An 18724-nucleotide genomic window follows, 5' to 3' on the forward strand; every position below is an offset into this window, starting at 1 on the left:
TAAACACAAAGACCTACACAGCATAATCTGGTTCAGACCCGGATAAGAACATTTAATTTGTCAGAGCCCATTTGGGGCCAAATTACACGAGTCAAAACTTATTGGGGAGGACAAAAATCACGAGACCAAATAATGCTTTATCTAGTCCTAGAAATGGAGAATCATTTTCAGATACTCAAATATTCATCTTGGATTAGAAAGACCACATGCATGCTCATTGTTGGAAAAAGCCTTTCGGCATTAGCCTCTAATATGTCAATATGTGCTTTTGCATATTTTGCAATTACTGAATCATACATAAATGTCTAATACTTTGAAGGACAAATAACGAAGCAAAGATCACCTAGAAAAAAGCTCACATCTGTACAGTTGGCCTGTCATCATGCATTCATGTTCTCCTCTTTGTAATGACATTTGCCATGTTGTAGACCAGAAAAACTGTTGCATATGTGCACTTTGAAAGGAGCTCACAGGCTTACAGTTATACTAGCATATACTGTGCTCGATGTTTGCACGGGAAAAACCCAACTCGCCATTATACTTTGTTACCATATCAACGATACATTGGAGGTTGTGAATTTGATCTTGGTGAAACCACCGATCCTGCGATGAATTCGGTTACGACTTCGCCCAAGAGGTCGGCATATAACATCCTGGCTATCTGCTTTCCAACCATATTGATGTCATCACCAACTTCCAGCCAGTTTGGATCAAGAACCTTGTCATCAGGATGTCCTATGCCAAGCTCTGCTTGCTGCCTGACCATCATCTGCCAAACCTTCTCGACCGGTCCTTCAGGGCCCCAAATAGGGCTGCACTGTCTTCTAGAACTCACCCATGGGTGCATATCGGTGCATGGTGCAAGGACATCGGAAAGAACAGAATTTGCAAGATCAAAAAGAAGTAGTCTCTCTGGCTTTGACCATGTAGTAACCTTGTTGTACTTCCTCTCAAGCCTGTCAAAGACTTGAGGGCCAACAGGGAAACCAGGCGAGTACCATGACTTGCACAAGAGCTGCCAGTCAGCTACTATCATACCAGAGCTTATAAGTATTTCGAGGAGGTATGAGAAGTCTCTGTCCTCCTCAACCTGAAAAGCTTCCAAAGATTGGTAAGAAGAATCATTGTCATCGTCACTTGACGTGGAGACTTCAGGCTCATCTCGGAGTCGACAATTGCTTATTCGGTTCCTGACATCTGAGGTCAATAAAGAAGCCTCAATTAAGCAAAGCATGATGCAAGAATTTCATACAGATTTGTTGTGTAATTATCATAAATAACTGTACTCACATTCAGCATGACAAGAAATGTGAATGAAGAATACTCAATTTAACTCTACTTACTAATTTATTCATTTGAACAATGCGTTGTAATCTTCGTTAGTTACCTTTACCTACAATGATCATAGGTGCTATATTGTAACTGTAAGGTTAATTTAAGATGTATTTTAATTAATTTATGCAGTTTTACGAAGCTGACAATGTACACGCACATGGCAAAATCTTCTATTTTGGTCTGCGGAAGAAAAATAGTCTGTCTCACTTACTGGGCATGTCCTGCAAGGCAGGCATGAAAAATCCGGAACAATAACTGTCTTCATCAGTTGGGGGCTCGAGAATGGACACTGGGCTTGGTTGCTGAAACTCTTCGGAACTTTTACAAGCCTTTGGCGCATCAACAGGATTAGAAATAGTTATGGAGTCATAGTCATGGCGCTGGAAAGGCATTGCTGAAACCTAAAAAGACAGGAAAAGATTGGATGAGATGTGTGCCATAAACTAGACTTCTCAACATGACAGCATGAAAATATTTAAGGCTCCAAAACTTGTCAACACATGAAAAGTTGCATTGGAGTTGAGTTCATGGTAGTGGACAAAGTGATGAAGGTCAAATATTGCACCAAGTACTGAAATGACAACGCCCAGGACTCTACTATTACTATAGAGGTACAAATACACATCTGAGCTTGAAAAGATCAAACCATGATAACATACTAATGTTATAGAAAAAATCATGAGACAACTATGACTAAGGAACAGAATGGAACAAACTGGGTAACTACCGCCATGAAGATGGCCGGACCCATGACCATAACACAGTAGCTGAAAAGTCTTAATGCAATGATTCAGAGTCCATAGCAGTACAATTTTTGTCATCTCAGGAAACACTAAATACTTGGAGAAAACATCCTAATGTCAAACGAGAAAATCATGCAATGGGATTATCATCAAAGCAGTAGTTGAACTCAAATTATGGCAAAGATAAGGTCGGACAGTTTATGTTTTTTTTGCAGTATTTTACTTTTTCTGCATTTTAGAAAATGCTTAATTCGTTAAACAACAGAAAACAACAAAACAGTATGTTACATGCAAGCAAATTACGCTTTGTGTTCAGTCTGCTTCTCTTTACTTTATTAGATTCATGGGTGTATGAACTTTCAGACCTTTCGTTCCTTAGATAACGGCGAGTGAAATGCAGAAGTTACAGTTTCAGCAGGCTCTAGGACTAAGTCTTCATCTGTCGCGAACAATACTTTCTCATTTATGCAGTCAGAAGCTGAAATGTTGTCAGCAAGACGCCACGAATGAGATCTGGATTCATCAAGTGAAGGAGAAGAAGAAGCAGGGCCCCACTGCTCCAAGGCGATATTTTTTACAATAGAAGCATTCCTCATGTTACTTTGGCTGTCTCTGGCAATTTGTTTGAGACTTGGTTTAGCCCGAAGAGAATCAACGTGAAACTTGCTACTGTTACAACTAATGTTGGAGAAATTTTCACTGTAAGGGGACCCTCCGCCAGAAGAACTTTTGTCCAATGAGCTGTGAATTGGCAATGGAGGTGCATGCGTTGGTAAAACTATGAAGCATCCTTCCTTGCTGTGACCTGTGCCCTGGTCAAGTTTATTCTGCTCAACCTGAGCATGTGAGTCCGGATTTCTCCTTACCCTCTCGGAATCAGATAAAGCAAACATCTCTGCAAGAGTTTTCGATCCGACATCACCTTGCTCATACTTCCGGAAGATTTTCCAACGCAAGCTATTCGATGATGACATGTTATTTTTCCTGTAGTTAACATCACCGCTAGCATACCTCTGAGATGACCCAGTGCTATTCAGATCTGCCATGTTGAATTGATCAAATGACGGCTCCTGTCCCTTTGACAGTGGATTGATGGCATTGACAGTGAAGTGCCTTTCTTTTTTAATTCTAGCCAGATTAACATCTTCAGCATCTAAAAAATGCTGTGAAACCCTCTGATTGCTCATTACAGCAAACTCAGCCTGCTTCTGCTTCTTATCTCTCCTTGAATTCTTATTGACATCAGGGAAGAATGGCATGGAAAAAGAGTTCTCTTGATCATGACAGTTTCTCAAACCAGGCTCCAAAACAACAATGTCATTGAAACCTCCGTAATCTTGTCTTGATGAATTTCTGATATCTCTAAGTGAGGAGTTAGCTAAACCCACAGGGTATTTCCTGAAAGTACTTGCAGTATCTCTCTCATGTTGATGATTCGGGGAATAATTCACATCATGGGGGCGCTTCTCAAACAAAGGATTGTCTATCTCTAGTGAGTTCAGGTGATGTATGCCATTTCTGTACTCCAAATCATTATCAAATGTTCCATCGCCATAGGGAGACTTTGATGGCATGAGTCTTTTGAATCTCATCGCGCTTCGCTTTAAGCTTGGCAACCCTTTAGGAAAAGGATGAGATCTCTCTTTTGTGACAGCCTCTGGTGGCTCCTCTGACACTTCAAAGACATCCTTGAATTCTTGGTGCCGATTATTGGCTACATAAGTTGGTGGCAATACATCAATCCCCATCAGTTTTGCAATCACACTGGGTGACGACCGCCTCTGCTCCAACTCTTTCAACACATCCTTCCCAACAAGTAGTTTCGTCGGACAGCTGCTACTTCTTCTTGGTCTGCACTCCTTATAACGATGCCCAACCTACAGAAATTTCCAAAATAGAAAGGGGAAAATTTCTGAGTGCTTCAGCATTTGACAGTTCATCAGAAGATACTGGTACAAAACCATACAGCATTTTGATGAACGGAACAAATTAACTCACTGATATCTGTTCCATCTTGAAGAGCAGCTATATGGAGAATCAACCACGAGGAAAGATTCTTACACCATCTGAAGTCAGGATCTTTGTGCCTACAGATACACATGAAACATCTGTGAAGTTCTGATGATTCTATATTAATAAAAGATAAATAGAATGCACATGACAGGGACAAGAATTTATTTATTTTAACACAGAAGCAACTGAGAGTATTAGATTTTACTGCAATGCAACTCAGATTACGAAACCTGGTTAAAGTATAACAATAAAACATGCTGTCACTGTAAAGATTTAGGAAATCATTCGTCATCTGCTGGGAGCTTTCCATCGCTTCCACTACCATGTAAAAACCCAAACAATGACCATGAGCGGTGAGAAGCACACAGCACAAGGCTGCGGAGCGCAGCTATGGGCACCGTAGTAGAGCAATTGTGAAGTATATCTGTACATACAAACGCCATTCGGTGCATAACGCAACCAATTAGAAAAAAAAGTGACAAACTAACACTAGCACCAACTAATGTTCAAAATAACAACAAGAACAACATCAACACCACAGTAAACACCCGACTACACCATCTCAATGCTGCATTTCTAGCATAAAGCACAAAAAGACAGTATAATCCACACATAGGTAAAGCAAGGCAAAAAGATAAAAGCGCTCATCTATCTGAAAAGTACCTTTCTAGGCGCCGCAGCCCGCAGCAGCAGCAGAAAACCTTTTTCCGAGCAAATAAAAATTAGTCGCCGGGAGAAGATCAAGCGGCCACAACAACCTGGAACAAGATTAAACTAAAGCCCAACCTTTACACACGCATAGATTTAGAAAAAGTTCACATGAATAACCAACCAGAAAGCCAGAAGTTCCCACTAACCCACCCTAAGAGTCAATCACTTCACTCGCTCTCTGATCTGAAAAGAACCCGACGGGGAGGAGAACAGGGAGCCGCCACACCAGATTCGGCCCCCAGCCAGCAACGCACCACGCTGGGCGTTGCTTCCGCTTCCACGGGCACCAAAGGGGCTCGCGTCCCACAACGAGAAACCCCCTCCAGGAACGGGAATCAAAACCAAACCCGCCGCCGCTCGGGGACGGGGAAACGCCCCGGCCCGGATCGACGAGAGGAGGGGACCCGGCGAGATCTCGCGGCGGGCGAGGCAAATGCGGGCGGGCTCCGGCTCCGGGGGAGAGATCGCCTTGACGCTCGCAGCCTCCCTCCTTTCTCTCGCTTTCTAATCTGTCCTGGATTTGGGGGAGGAAGGGGACGACGACGAGCACTGCACTGCAGCTCAACAGACAACAGAGTAGCAACGACGGCCCCCCTCGTGAGGTAGGGACGCTACACGCTTCGTTGTGGCTCACTGACATGTGGCTCGTGTCAGGATGAGGACCCACTGGTCAGTGTGATGAGCATGGTGGAGGGTGGGTTAGTCCTGTGCGTTGCAGGAAGCTCGTGGTACCACAGGACAGGATCCGACAATCCAATTAATTGGCGGCGTTAAGGATGAGACCGGTTTAAGTCCTTGAGTTCGGAGTTAATGATCTTGTTTGTAATCGCCTACGGAAAAGAACAATGCATGTTGAACTCTATATAACTTCACCGTACTCTGTCAAACTTTTCAAAAATATTTTGGGTCCCCAAGATTGCATGCATATTGCCTATTGAGCCGGCTGGCCCGTTACCTGCACCGAATTGGACTGGAACTCCGCGAGAGAATCCATCGCCAGCGAGATCGTTACGAGAGTCGGGCAACAACTCCGAATCTGATTAGAAAAAAATCGCTCCGCCGAAACACTACGGAAGTCGGAAGATGAGACCCAATCGGGCACTCATCAGGCAAGGAATCGAAGCCACAGCCGTACCCACTGTCTCCCAGGCGCGGCCACGGCTGGTCCCCTCTTTTGTTTCCCAGCCACGACCGTCTCCTCCTAGGTCTAGATTACACGAGGAGGTGGCAAATTGTTAGAAGAATCTAATGAGACAGAACGGGGACGGCGCCTAGGGCATAGTAGAAAGAAGGAAAGATGATGGCCGTGTAGAATGGAAGATGAGAAAAGACGCCTCGATGCCTTTCTTCTGTGAGCCTGACTGAGCGAGAGAGATGGCCAAACAGGCCAGATTGATGGATCATCGAGTCATGGGCTACTGGACCAATTTTACAGTTGGTCTTTATTTATTTTTTACAACAGGCCGGTTCATCCATTAATCCTTATTGCATCAAAGAGTTCGCATTTCGCTAAAAAATCAAAGAGTCCACATATTATATAATAAAAATAATATTTATCTAATTAAAATATTAACTGGGCAACCCAGCCATCGGGTATCCATGGGTATAACCCATACCCTACCCAGACTAATCGGGCGTCATGCGAGCCATCGGCTATACCCATGGGCGTAAACGTCGACCCATATCCTACCCATTTGGGTCGGATATCCGCTGGCGAGTTGCCACATTTAATACTTGTCGGCCATATAAGACGGACTCCAGCCGCCACGCGGAGACAGGACTAAGAGCAGACAGATAGCCGAGAGGCCAACAACCTCAAGTCGTCTGAATTGCCCACAAGCCAGATCTGCCGAACAACTCGAGCAAAAAATTGGAAAAAAAATTACGCGTGCACTGCCTGTTTATTAATTATGCTTGATTTAATCTAATATTGATAAACTCCTTCAGAAAACCAGCAAAATCAGAATAGGCATAGTCAACAAAATAATCAAATGTCTATACTCATAAACGAACGTCCAGCTACCAAAACATAAATTTGTTACCCCTTCTAACTCTTTACTTTAACGAATGAAGTGATATAGCAGAGAGAACTAAAAAAATTAAGTGATTCCGTCTCAAAACTTCTTTGATTGGTGATGTTATATAATTTTCAAAAGGAAATGTATTGTTCTATTTTGAGAGACTAGAGTATAGAGACACAATTTTCGAAAAAACCTTCTTTAAAGAGATATTTGGTGATCGTTAAAGAAGAACAAAGAAAATTTTTAATGCATGTTTTTGAATATATTATTTTATTTTGTTGTTCAAACGCACCGGCATTTCGTCGCCTGTCAAACCCCACGCTTCGCCCGTCGTCCGCCCCCCGCGCGTAAAAAGAAAACAGCCGCGCCCGTGCCTCTTCCTCTCTCCCCTACCGCATCTCACCCCTCGCGCCGCACCAGACACCGCCTCCTCCTCGACCTCGTCGCCGACGCCGCGATGCCGGAGGACGTTGAGATGAACGACACCCCCGCACCCGCGCCCGGCGATACTACGGTTGCCGACGCGCCCGCGTCCGCGCCTGCCCTCTCCACCTTGCAGCGTGAGTGGCCAGCCCTCTTGCTCCCAGTGTCCCCTCCAAAACCCTAGCCTGTCTTCTGGTGTCAGTGGTGCTGACCAGCAGGAGCTTACGTATGTTTCCTCGGTGCGCGTGCAGATCTGAAGGAGATCGCGTTGGTGGTCGAGCCGTCGAGGCAGGGTCGCTGACCAAGGAGGTACGCCGGATCTCCCGCGCCGTCCGCCTCACCGTCGCCCTCCGCCGCCGCCTCGCCGCCCGCGACGTCGCGGCCTTCCTTGCCTTTGCGCTAGCCCCTTCCTCCGAAGCCTTCACCCGCCTCTCCCCCCTCCTGCCCAAGGTATTCTCAGTACACAACTTACTGGAGTGTTCGTGCGATTTGGAATAAACAAGTAATTATGCCTGAATCTGATGGCCAAATCAAAGGATCATGACATGCGGCCGTATGTCTATTTTGTTTGTATTGGCTGCGTAAGGACGCAGTATATCTTTCTGGATTGCTTGGCTTATTAGAAGAAAATGGGAACTCAATAGTCTAGATTGCCTTTGCAAAGCAACTATTACTGCATGGTGATGCAATGCAAGCCTTGAGTAACATTATGTTTTGTAATTGAGTTTCACTATTGAAGTTTATGCCATACCAGGTTCCATCTCTTCTGTTGCTTAATTTATACTTGATAATCTTGGGAGTCGGTGTGTGGAAGTTAAAACTTGTTTCGTTTGGTGCTGTATATGTCAAAAAAATAAACTGGATATGTTCAGATTTTTTTGACATTCCTACGGTATTTCTTTTTTAGGAAGATGGGAGTGAAGTGGATGTTGATGCAGCAGCTCCGGCGGCTCAAGTTTCAATCAAGCATGGTCTCCCAGAGATTGAAATATACTGCTACCTGCTTGTGTTGATTTTCCTTATTGATCATAAGAAATATGATGAGGTATGTCTTAGATTTCCCTCCACTTTGTGATTGACAGAGAAACATACCAATTTGATGTTGTCCCCAGGCTAAAGCATGTGCGAATGCAAGCATTGCCCGTCTGAAGAATATCAACAGGAGAACGGTTGATGTTTTAGCTTCTAGGCTGTACTCGTATTACTCATATGCCCATGAACTCACCAACAGCCTTGCCGAAATTCATGGGTGAGTAACTATCATGGATTATTATTCTCAGTATTTGATAGTCAAACAAGACTTGTTCCACTATGTTTATCTAAGGTAACCAGTAAGCTCATTTTCCTGTCCCTCATATATTTGGTGCTCTACAGAACTCTCCTGGGGTTGCACAGGATGGCAACTTTACACCGTGATGAACTTGGCCAGTTTGTTCTGATACCCCAGTCTTCAGTTGTTAGCAGTGTTTCAATTTAAAGCTGTCAAATTATGGGGTTGACTTCTCCTTTCAATGGCAGGAAACGCTTCTTAACCTGCTTCTTCGCAATTATCTGCACTACAACTTGTACGACCAGGCAGAAAAACTTAGGTCAAAGGCACCACGTTTTGAAGCACATTCCAATCAGCAGGTAATGATCAAGTAGTTCATTTGCTATCCTGCTGTATGCTAAATTTTTATGATTTGGATGAGAAACACAGTTTGCTTCATTTGTACTAAGGCTGGTTAGTGTTTTACTGATTAATGCCCTGTGAAATCGTGCTGTTGTACACACAAGTACTAAGCTCTGCCTTTCTTCACAGTTCTGCCGGTATCTGTTCTACTTGGGCAAAATTAGAACAATTCAGCTGGAGTACACTGATGCTAAAGAAAGCCTATTGCAAGCTGCAAGGCACCCACTGCAGCTCGTGGATTTCGCATTCAGTGCAACAAATGGGCTATAATAGTGAGGCTACTTTTAGGAGAGATACCTGAGAGAACTGTTTTCATGCAGAAAGGAATGAAGGCTGCTTTGACACCATACTTCGAACTTACAAATGTAAGTTTACTTTCTTTTTGGAAAAAAAAATGTGATCCAGCTGGACGTTACATCCTTAACTATTTTCATGTATAATCTGCATCAACTATTATGGAATCATGAAAGTAAAAGGAATTTGAATATACTCTTCTATTTCTTGGTAGATTTCTTTATGTGATAAAAATCTGATACCGTAAGTAAAAAATATTTTAAAAATTAAGAGGTTCTATATTTAAAATTTTTAACTACAGGAATAAACAACAAATAAGATATAACAAATTATCAAAGAGTAAGAAATTTGTGTTAATGTCTAACAAGTGCAGGGGTCCCACATAGCGGAGCATTTCAGTGTCAGTATTTGTTTTGATTGGACGATGCTATATAATTTTCAAAAGGTATTATTGTTTTTGAGAGAGTAAAATATCAAGAAAATCTTTGGAAGAAACCTTTTTAAAGAGATGTTTCGTGCTCGTCAAAGAAGAGCAAAGAAAGAAAGTTTTGATGCATGTCTTTGAGCATATCATTTTATTTTCCTGTCCCGTTGCAACGCACGGGCATTTCGGCTAGTAACTTAAAAAAACTGTTTTGCTATATCTAAGTACGATTAGTCACAGCGAGCCTCAGAAGTATTACTATGTCTTATGTCTTAGTAAAAATTACTACTCTCTCCGATCCACGGTAGGTGTACTTATTACGGATTTGAGGGAGTAAATTTTGGAACCAAATTGAAACCCTAGTCACAAATGTGGTTAGTTTTTTGTAATTTACTCAAATGGGAAACAAGAGAGGGTTGTCCATGTCATGATGTTCGAACACTATGAAGTTAAGGTTGCGTCGGAGATTGTTTGGTGCAATCGCTTTTAGCGAGAGGGTTGGGTTGGGTGCATAGAAAATGTCTCTCAAATATAGTGCAAAGAAATCCTACAAACAAATGATATGGTAGCAAGTGCGTGTTTGAGGGATCCAAGTGTGGGGAATGTGATGAAAAATTAGTTAGCTGTTTAGTGGCCTTCCGAATATTGATAATAGATAGTTACTAAAACGCTATGCTTGCATATTAGGTAGCTATTGCACTTTAATCATCAAGGTTAACACCCCCCCCCCCTCCCACCACACACACACACACACCACCCACCCCCATCTGAGGATGGCAATGGGGCGGGTTTGGACGGTCGGACCATATCCATATTCATGTCCATATCCACATCCATCTCTGAACTCAATATCACGAAGGTATCCATGGAGCCGAAACGATATCTATATCCACTGGATATCCGGGCATCCATGGAGATCCGCGGATACCCAATTACACCTTTAGATAACCTCAAATTCTGTTTTGTCGAGCCTATTAGTGTCGAGAACCACAAGTTTTCCGATGATTACGCAAATGTGATGTGCCGGTGGCAGGCTGGGAGAAGAGGTGAGGTCGTGAGGGATGTGAATCGGGAGTTCGAGATGCGGATCTGGGTTGAATTGGGGGAGGAGGGGTGGCAGATCGTGGTGAGTGGGACATAGGGAGGGAGTTAGGGTTAGGGTTGTGAAGGAACTGTTTATATGAGTCATGTGGTTCAATAATGGACCCACATGTCACTATTTTATTTATTTTCTTAAATAATGGGTATCCATGGATATCTTTTGATATCTGTGCCCGCGCCGAGAGTTGACGGTATCCATATGTGGATATCCACAAAGCAAGATCGCGTTCCATACCTAAGATCCAAGGGTTGGATATCCATGTATATCCACTTTCTGAGTATGCATTGCCATCTTGACGTCCATCTAACACTAACATACCATCAGTTTATGTGTAAGTGTCTTGTCTGGCACCGAAATATTTATGCATAGACAATGCACTTCCACTGCAAGCCAAGATACCGTTGCCATGCCATGACGACGAATGGATGCTGGAGAATACCAAAAGCCGCCAATGTCTATATAGGAAGGACGAGAACGACTATAGTACACCGTTATTCCGTCTTCGCCGTCAGGACGTCGGCGCCAGCGATACATAACCATAATTTGTTTTAGCAAATAAAATGCTACCCATTGATCTTCTACCAGTAACACTTTTTGCTTAAAATTATTTGACAGATAAATAACTGGAAAAAAGGACACTGCACGTGGCACCGGTCCGAGGTGGACGCGGGGCCCAGCACTAAAAGCTGTGAACTAGGACGGCTCTTCCAGAAATTTACAGTCCCCTTCCCTTCCCTTCCCCCATTGTCAGACCCAGCTCCACCTCCCCAAGCTCTCCTCCTCTCTCAGATCCGCCCGCGGAGAGGACCGATGCCGCCGCCTCCCCCGCCGCCGCCGGCGACGAACGGGGCCAAGCTGACCCCTAACCTGGCCATGGACGCCGAGGGCACCCGCCTGCTCAACCTCACCGTGCTGCAGCGCCTCGACCCCGCCGTCGAGGACATCCTCATCACCGCCGCCCACGTCACCCTCTACGACTTCAACATCGACCTCAACCAGTGGGTCAGTTCACTCAGCCCATCCCCCTCCTACTCCTCTCTCTCCCCCTTCCCAGTGATTCGCCGGAACCCCGATCCGATCCGATCCGGTTTGTTTTGTTTTGTTGTGTTGGGCAGAGCCGCAAGGACGTGGAAGGGTCGCTGTTCGTCGTGAAGAGGTGAGCGAGGGGCTGATATGGTCCGGGGTTTGTTTAGTTTTCGCTCTCGGGTCAGGCTGCGGCTGGGATCTGGACATCTGATTGGTTTCTGCTGTTGTTGTTGCTGTAGGAACACGCAGCCGAGGTTCCAGTTCATCGTCATGAACAGGCGGAACACGGGTACGCCAATCTCTGATCTGTGGCCTCATCCGCGTACTCTAGGCATTTGATCGGAGAGCTGAAAAAATTACGATTTGCAAGAAGAAGGAAAAACTGTTCCTTTCCAGAAACATTTATCCTAGGGTACTGTAGTAGTATTCCTGCAGCTGCAGTGTGAGCTACTCACAAGCTTACCAGCAGATCGTGTGATGCTGACTTGCTGGGCATTCCATCTCGTCATGCACATAGCTCTGCAATCCTAACTACTGATTGGCCTCTGAAACAGTCCTACTGCCTTAAATTCATCTAGATCGGAACTAGTTGTGATAAACTGTGCTTAAGGAACAGTTTTAAAAAATTATGGTTTCGTTGTCTGTGAACAATGCCAAGCTCTGTCCAGCTGAACCATGTTGAAGTACTATTATGGCATCAGAGCTTATCAGCCTATCATAGAGTACAAGGAATTTTGCGATAGCTCCGTAGACATCTGGCAGTAAGCAGAACACCAATTTTGGACTGCTAGTAATATAGACTATTAATGGAGTGATCTCGGGGAGCCTTGGCGCAGCGGTACAGCTGTTGCCTTGTGACCATGAGGTCACGGGTTCGAGTCCTGGAAACAGCCTCTTGCAGAAATGCAGGGAAAGGCTGCGTACAAAAGACCCAAAGTGGTCGGACCCTTCCCCGGACCCTGCGCAAGCGGGAGCTACATGCACCGGGCTGCCCTTTTAGTAATATAGACTATCCAGATATTAATGGAGTGATCTCTTTTGTATGCTTAGACTTGTATAGAAGCTGGTGTTAAATCTTGCAAAATTCCAGCTTTTCACGTGGGAGAAGGTGGATACAACGTAAAACTTCTACGAGTAGCAGATCATTTGAAATTTCCCATAATGTTCTTTAGTTACAACTTACAACTGGATAGAATTTGTTCACTGTATCTAACTTAGTAGTTGTTACTTATAATAGGATAGAATTTGTTCACTGTATAACTTTTATAAGTTAGTTAGGATTAACTGCCAGTAATTTATTTTGTCAGTAGATGAGGATGAATTCTGAACTGTTTATTGGTTCATGGAAAGTTTAATTGTTTTTTCCTGTCAGATAATCTGGTGGAGGATTTATTAAGTGATTTTGAATACGAACTCCAACCTCCGTATTTGCTGTACCGGAATGCTGCACAAGAAGTAAATGGTATTTGGTTTTATAATCAACATGACTGCGATGCCGTTGCAAATCTTTTTGGAAGGTAAGAACTTTCATGTATCATGTTCTCATGTTAATCATACACACGCTGCTGATTGCTGAAGCATTTCTTGAGTTTAGTTTTCATAAACTATTTGGCCTATCCTGCTTATGTAAATTGTGCACATGGAATAGAATAAGCAAAGGCAGGTTAACAAATGGTAACAGTGTTACAATTGTGTGGCTGGATCACCTTCTGTAGAGGGTTTTGTGATGGGGAATTTTTGTAATTTATCTGGAGCACTGTAAAGGCCATTAGATTTATGTTTGTTTGTGTATTACATTCACAAATTTGGAAATTAGTGATTACAGTAGATAATTCTGATGTAATATTTTGACAGGAAATAATACATGATATAGGTATACCTGTGGTTTCCTTCTTTCATTAGGCAATCAGAAGTGGCTATACTGTTAATCCCGCTCGTAAACAAACTTTAAACTTTTCTCCCTGGTAACCACAGTAACATCCCCTCCCCACCATCATGCGAACACTTAACGCCAGTGAAACTCTCCAACAGTATTATGCTCTTCTTTCAGTCAAGTAGGGTGTTGTAATTTAACTGAATACCCTATTTGACTGAATGTTGTTGATAAGGTGTTACATGCTACCTGGCCTGGTGGCATGATTGTTGTACTATAACCCAAAAAGGAGAACCTTAGCCAAAAGTCAATTGCCTTCGTTTTATAGTTCCATTATTCAGGTATACTTCTGCAGTATGCGGTCATGATTAATATTGCTATAGCATGGACTTTCCTGTGTACAAGGACTATTCATCTTGTTTATTACTCCCTCCGATCCATAATAAGTGTCCAGGGTTTAGTACAAATTTTGTACAACTTCTTACTAAATCCCTGACACTTATTATGGATCGGAGGGAGTAACTATCATTCTTTGGCTTACTCGGGTAAAATCCTTGATGAAAAATTCTGGACATGTTGTCTCAAGTTGTGTTGTGTCCATTTTCCTTTGCAGGATACTGAATGCTTATGCCAGAGTGCCCCCAAAAGCAAAAGTTCCTCCCACGAAAAGGTTCTTTCTCTTGACTATTTAATTTAAAATATATTGCATTTACTCTTTCTGAGTTACTCTAATGTGCCATAGTGAGTTTGAGGAATTGGAGGCTGTTCCTACATCTGCTGCTATAGATGGGCCCCTTGAACCTCCACCAGCATCCAATCTTATTTCTGATACTCCTGATGAATCTCTTGCCAATTACTTTGGTGTATGTTCCCTTTCCAATTTCTTTTATTTGCTTTTAAAATATTTCCTTGTTTGACACTGCTTAGCAAATAATACATACTATTTGCAATATTTTGCACTGTTAACCCTCATCTATCTTGATCTGAACTCAATCTTCAGCGCCAAACACTTATCATTTTCTTCATTTCTATAAATCACAGGGCGCTGCTAGTATTGGAAGTGTGTCAAGTGCACCAATGGTTGGAAGAGGGTACCCACCCTCCGATAGCGTTGGATCTTCCCATGTGCCGATGATTATTTCATCTGCTGCCCCGACACATCAAATACCACTCCCTTTAGAGGCTTCATCAGCTCCGCCACTACCTCTCCAGGACAATAATGCCCACGCCAGCCACTCAACAAATCTTGTAACACCGGCATTCTTTGCGCCCCCATCGTCCTCTGCTGCATCCCTAGCGCCTCTGGCTTCATCAATGCTGCCCACAGCACCGCCACTTCATCCAACTCTGTCATCGGCTCAACATTCTCAGTATGGACACGGCACCCCTCTACTCCAACCTTTTCCACCACCCGCGCCGCCTCCTTCCTTCGCCCCTGCACACAATAACGAGGGGCCTGTTATCTCGCGGGATAAAGTCAAGGACGCCCTCCTTAGGCTTGTTCAGGTACATCACGGAATTATCACAAACGTTTTTACAAATGTCCTTATACATGCGGTTCTAACTATTTCTTGTGTCATGTTCCCGAAGCAGAGCGACCAGTTCATCGATTTAGTTTACCGGGAGTTGCAGAATGCACATATGTAGTAGGCTGTTCCTTCCCTCCTAGGGTTGTTTGTATTTGCTGTTGGCTGAGTGTTCGTGTTGTTTCTTTTCTTTGTGAGTTCTTGTATGCTGGTCCTGGGAAGAAAAAGGAAACTTCTGTATAGCTTTCTGTTGGATGTGTGTTGGTGTAGATTCCTTTATAGCAACAACAACGGCCGGTAGTAATTTATGGTCTTCCTTGTTTCCAAATCACTCTATTGTCAGTGGGACGGTGTCATATTACATTTGTGTAATTGAAGGAAAAAAAGAGAGCAGGACTTGTAAGAACAGCACTATGCCCGTCGTTCTCTTCTGCGATTTACCTAGCGATTGATGATCTTTTACTGTTATCTTATTGCACAAAAATCTCGTTCCTGATTTCTTCCAGACTCGAAAAGAAATTGTCCACACTGAATTGTACACCGAGCAATAACTTTGTAAATAAATGCGGAGTACAAGATTAAAAGAGTCGCCGTCAAGATGTACAGTATTTTCTCAAGTTGCTTTCACAAATGACCAAGCTAAAAAAGATTCTGTACGTATTAACTTCTGACAGAGGTATATCTTCTTCCTCTTCTTGTCAAGTTTCACTTTCCGGAATTAATTAGCAAAAGAGAGAAAAAAAAAACCATATATTCACACGGTGGCAGCGACCTCTATAACAACTAACGCGGCTACAGTAGTACTAGTACACTATTCACAATCCCCTCCGGCGCCGGTGGCCTCCTCAGCGGAGGGTGAGCATGAGGATGAAGCCGAGGAATGCGGCGGCGCCGACGCCGGAGCAGCAGAGGTCGACGAGCCCTTCCCTCCTCGCCTTCCACTCCTTCCTCGCGCTCTTCCCCTTAACAAACTCCCCGTACCTCCTCTTCGCCTCCTCCACCGCCGCCCCAACCCCAACCCCTCCGCCGCGACACCTCGGGGCCGCCATGGCCGCCGCCACGAGCTCCACCGCGTCGCGCCCGCTGACGCCGCCGCCGTCGCCGTCCTCCGCGCTCAGGCTCACCTCCCTCACGTGCCCGAACCTGTCGTCGCACGCCACCGCCGCCTCCACCGCACACATCGAATCCCCTTCTCCGCCGGAGGTGACGAAGACGAGGGTGAAGCGGGCGACGGTCTCGCCGGTGAGCCAGCTGCGGTCGACGGCGACGGGCTTGCGGCTGGAGGCGTTGACGGCGCGGCCGGTGGCCGGGTCGAGGAGGACCCAGGTGAGGGAGAGCTCGGCGGGGGATATGGGATTTGGGGCAGTGAAGCCTTCCTGCTGTAGCGCGTCGATCCGGAACGGGGAGCCCAGGAACCACGACGACGTCGCGTCCGTCTCCACCACCCGCGACATGATTAGCTTCCCCCCGTGCCACAGGTCCACGGCGGAGACCAGCCGCCGCGGGATGGCCATGGCGGCCGCCGGCGCCGCCGGAGCCGGAGAAGGAGAAGATGAGGGGAAGGGGAACGCGTCCGCGAAGAGGGCCCGGTGCTGGGACTGGGATCGGCAGGAGGAGAAGGGGGCGGCGGCGGAGGAGGGGAAGGCGGCGAGGCAAAGGTCGCGCCAGGCGAGCGGGTCGGCGGCGAGGGAGCGGAAGGCGGAGCTGGCGCAGCCGAGTGCCGCCAGGGACGCGCCGTCGAGCCGGCGGAGCACCAGCGCCAGCACGTCGCCCGGGAGGTCCTCCAGCGCCGTCTCTTCCGCCGCCTCCCCGCCGCACGCCGGAGAATTGTCCCTATCCGCCGCCGCCGCCACCATGAACATCTTCTCGTCCGCCTCGAATTGCGAGCTCGGAAGTACTGCCGCCATGGCCAGAGTGTCGATCGAGCTTTTCACCGGTGCAGTTTCTCTTGTCTTGTCTTCGTCTTCGTGTTGGTGTTGTAGCTGGGGGCTTGAGTTGTGGCTGCTGCTGCTGCTGCGGGATATGAATGGGTCGTTATGTAAACTTTGTTTATATATATACGCAGTGTGGGAGGGTGAGTGATCACGGTCCGAAAGCGAGAGGTCCAATCAAACGAAACGAAAATTCCTCTCCTCAAATCAGAGTCTCTCCTCTCGACCCGCTTAATTGCGTCGCCCAAAAGCAAAGTTGCCCGGTTATTATATAAATTATTACTTCAAACAACCCAAACAAACAGCAAATGAATAAACAAACAAACGAACGAATGGATAAACAGGCAAGTAAATTATAATTTCCGGGGTTGTCTCACTGACAGGGTGGGCCCGTGGCGTGCCGTCTCCAGTGAACGGACGTGTCAGCGAAGGCAGTATTGAATGTGAATAAGTTAATGGAAACAGGGTCAAGGTGTTTCTAGAGGTCTGGCCGTCCGGGTGATGATGCCGGATGGAGTTGACACGTCGTGTACTATTAGTACAAACGGCACATATTTAATTATAAGGAGAAAATCAAAGCGAAGCAGCATAAGAAGACCGGACCAGGAGAGGAGACCGGAGACCTGCAATGCACGGCGGCTTGTGCTGGGCGTTTGCCTTGTGCAGTTTGCACAATCTTTTCAATTTGGGTCGTCGCTCCTATAGCTCACGCGTCTAGTCCGTAGCAGCTACTGCATGCACGCGCTGAACCGGATCGGGGAAGCGGCCGGGCCGGACGAATTCACTGTTGGCATGCAGCTGAGAGGACGTCCTAAAATCCCTCGAGTACAGTAAAACGTGTGCTTCATTTCCCCTCGTGTCGTGCGTGCAACCACGAGCTGGCAACGAATTTAACGAGTCCATTGCAGTTTTTTTTTGGTTCTTCTAGATAAAAAATGCTTCTAGATAAAAAATGTAGGACTCAGATAAAATTTGAAACCTCGATGGTCAGATCTTAATCCGACGATATAGCACCGAGTGAGGATGATCAGATCAGATCTTAATTCAATGGTTCGGATACAACAAAAAAGATTTAAGACTTTTTTTCGCATAAAAATCAGACGGCCGAGAAATATCAACTCCCTGTTTTTAAACTCTGAATAGCATTTGACCGTAAAATTAAAGGCCGGAAAAGCTCTTAATTGCATTTGCACACTGTGTGCTCGTCAGAGTCCATGGATAAGGAAAGAACCCATGCATGAATTATCTCACTCACTGCATCGCATGCAGCTAACAGCAGCAGGGCAGCAGCATGTACACATCTTCGCACACTGCTAAAAAATTGATTAAGCCGACATGATCGCTCGAGCCCTGCTGCATAATTACATGCATGCAGAACGGACGATTAATCACCTATCAAAAACGTACGATTAATTAAATTTGACCCTGTGTCACTTTCAGAATGAACAATCGCTTCCATCAAGAGCACGTTCACATGAATCCCACGTACGCCCAGGTTCGTTTTCCTTGACACAGTTTTAATCGGGACACATCGTCCTTATAAATTACAGGAGCAATAATTGTACAGCAGGAACCAGCACCAAAATGTGGTAGGAATCGTGCAATAGAATCCAGAGTAGCAGAGGAGGAG

At 45.3% G+C, this 18724-nt stretch overlaps 3 protein-coding genes and 1 pseudogene across 5 annotated transcripts; 2 read left to right on the forward strand and 2 right to left on the reverse strand.

Annotated features, from left to right (window-relative positions):
• Positions 1–164: 164 nt before the first annotated feature.
• On the reverse strand, positions 165–5348 carry LOC100825763. 3 transcript variants are annotated; one of them, XM_010239635.3, is made up of 6 exons: positions 4953–5348; positions 4755–4849; positions 4077–4165; positions 2444–3955; positions 1547–1736; positions 165–1197 (listed from the first exon to the last, which is right to left on the reverse strand). In XM_010239635.3, the coding sequence occupies exons 3-6, from the start codon at positions 4089–4091 to the stop codon at positions 554–556; spliced, it is 2361 nt and encodes a 786-aa protein (XP_010237937.1). In that variant the 5' UTR covers positions 4092–4165; positions 4755–4849; positions 4953–5348; the 3' UTR covers positions 165–553. The 3 variants fall into 3 exon arrangements, with proteins under 3 accessions (XP_010237937.1, XP_010237938.1, XP_003577831.1); XM_010239636.3 differs by having other exon boundaries at positions 4755–4865; XM_003577783.4 differs by having other exon boundaries at positions 4924–5348.
• Positions 5349–7186: 1838 nt separating this feature from the next.
• LOC100840459 lies at positions 7187–11493 on the forward strand (annotated as a pseudogene).
• LOC100826078 (mRNA-decapping enzyme-like protein) lies at positions 11397–15574 on the forward strand. Its single transcript, XM_003577784.4, has 8 exons — positions 11397–11740; positions 11854–11894; positions 12004–12053; positions 13137–13281; positions 14251–14307; positions 14380–14500; positions 14679–15143; positions 15231–15574. Exons 1-8 carry the CDS (start codon positions 11549–11551, stop codon positions 15282–15284), a joined length of 1125 nt encoding a protein of 374 aa, XP_003577832.1. The 5' UTR covers positions 11397–11548; the 3' UTR covers positions 15285–15574.
• A 167-nt stretch (positions 15575–15741) lies between these two features.
• On the reverse strand, positions 15742–17254 carry LOC100840762 (probable F-box protein At2g36090). Its single transcript, XM_003576254.4, has one exon. It carries the CDS (start codon positions 17068–17070, stop codon positions 16009–16011), a length of 1062 nt encoding a protein of 353 aa, XP_003576302.1. The 5' UTR covers positions 17071–17254; the 3' UTR covers positions 15742–16008.
• Between the last annotated feature and the right edge of the window lie 1470 nt (positions 17255–18724).

The sequence above is a fragment of the Brachypodium distachyon genome, chromosome 4 (genome assembly GCF_000005505.3).
Source record: "Brachypodium distachyon strain Bd21 chromosome 4, Brachypodium_distachyon_v3.0, whole genome shotgun sequence".
NCBI classification, from domain to species: Eukaryota; Viridiplantae; Streptophyta; class Magnoliopsida; order Poales; family Poaceae; genus Brachypodium; species Brachypodium distachyon.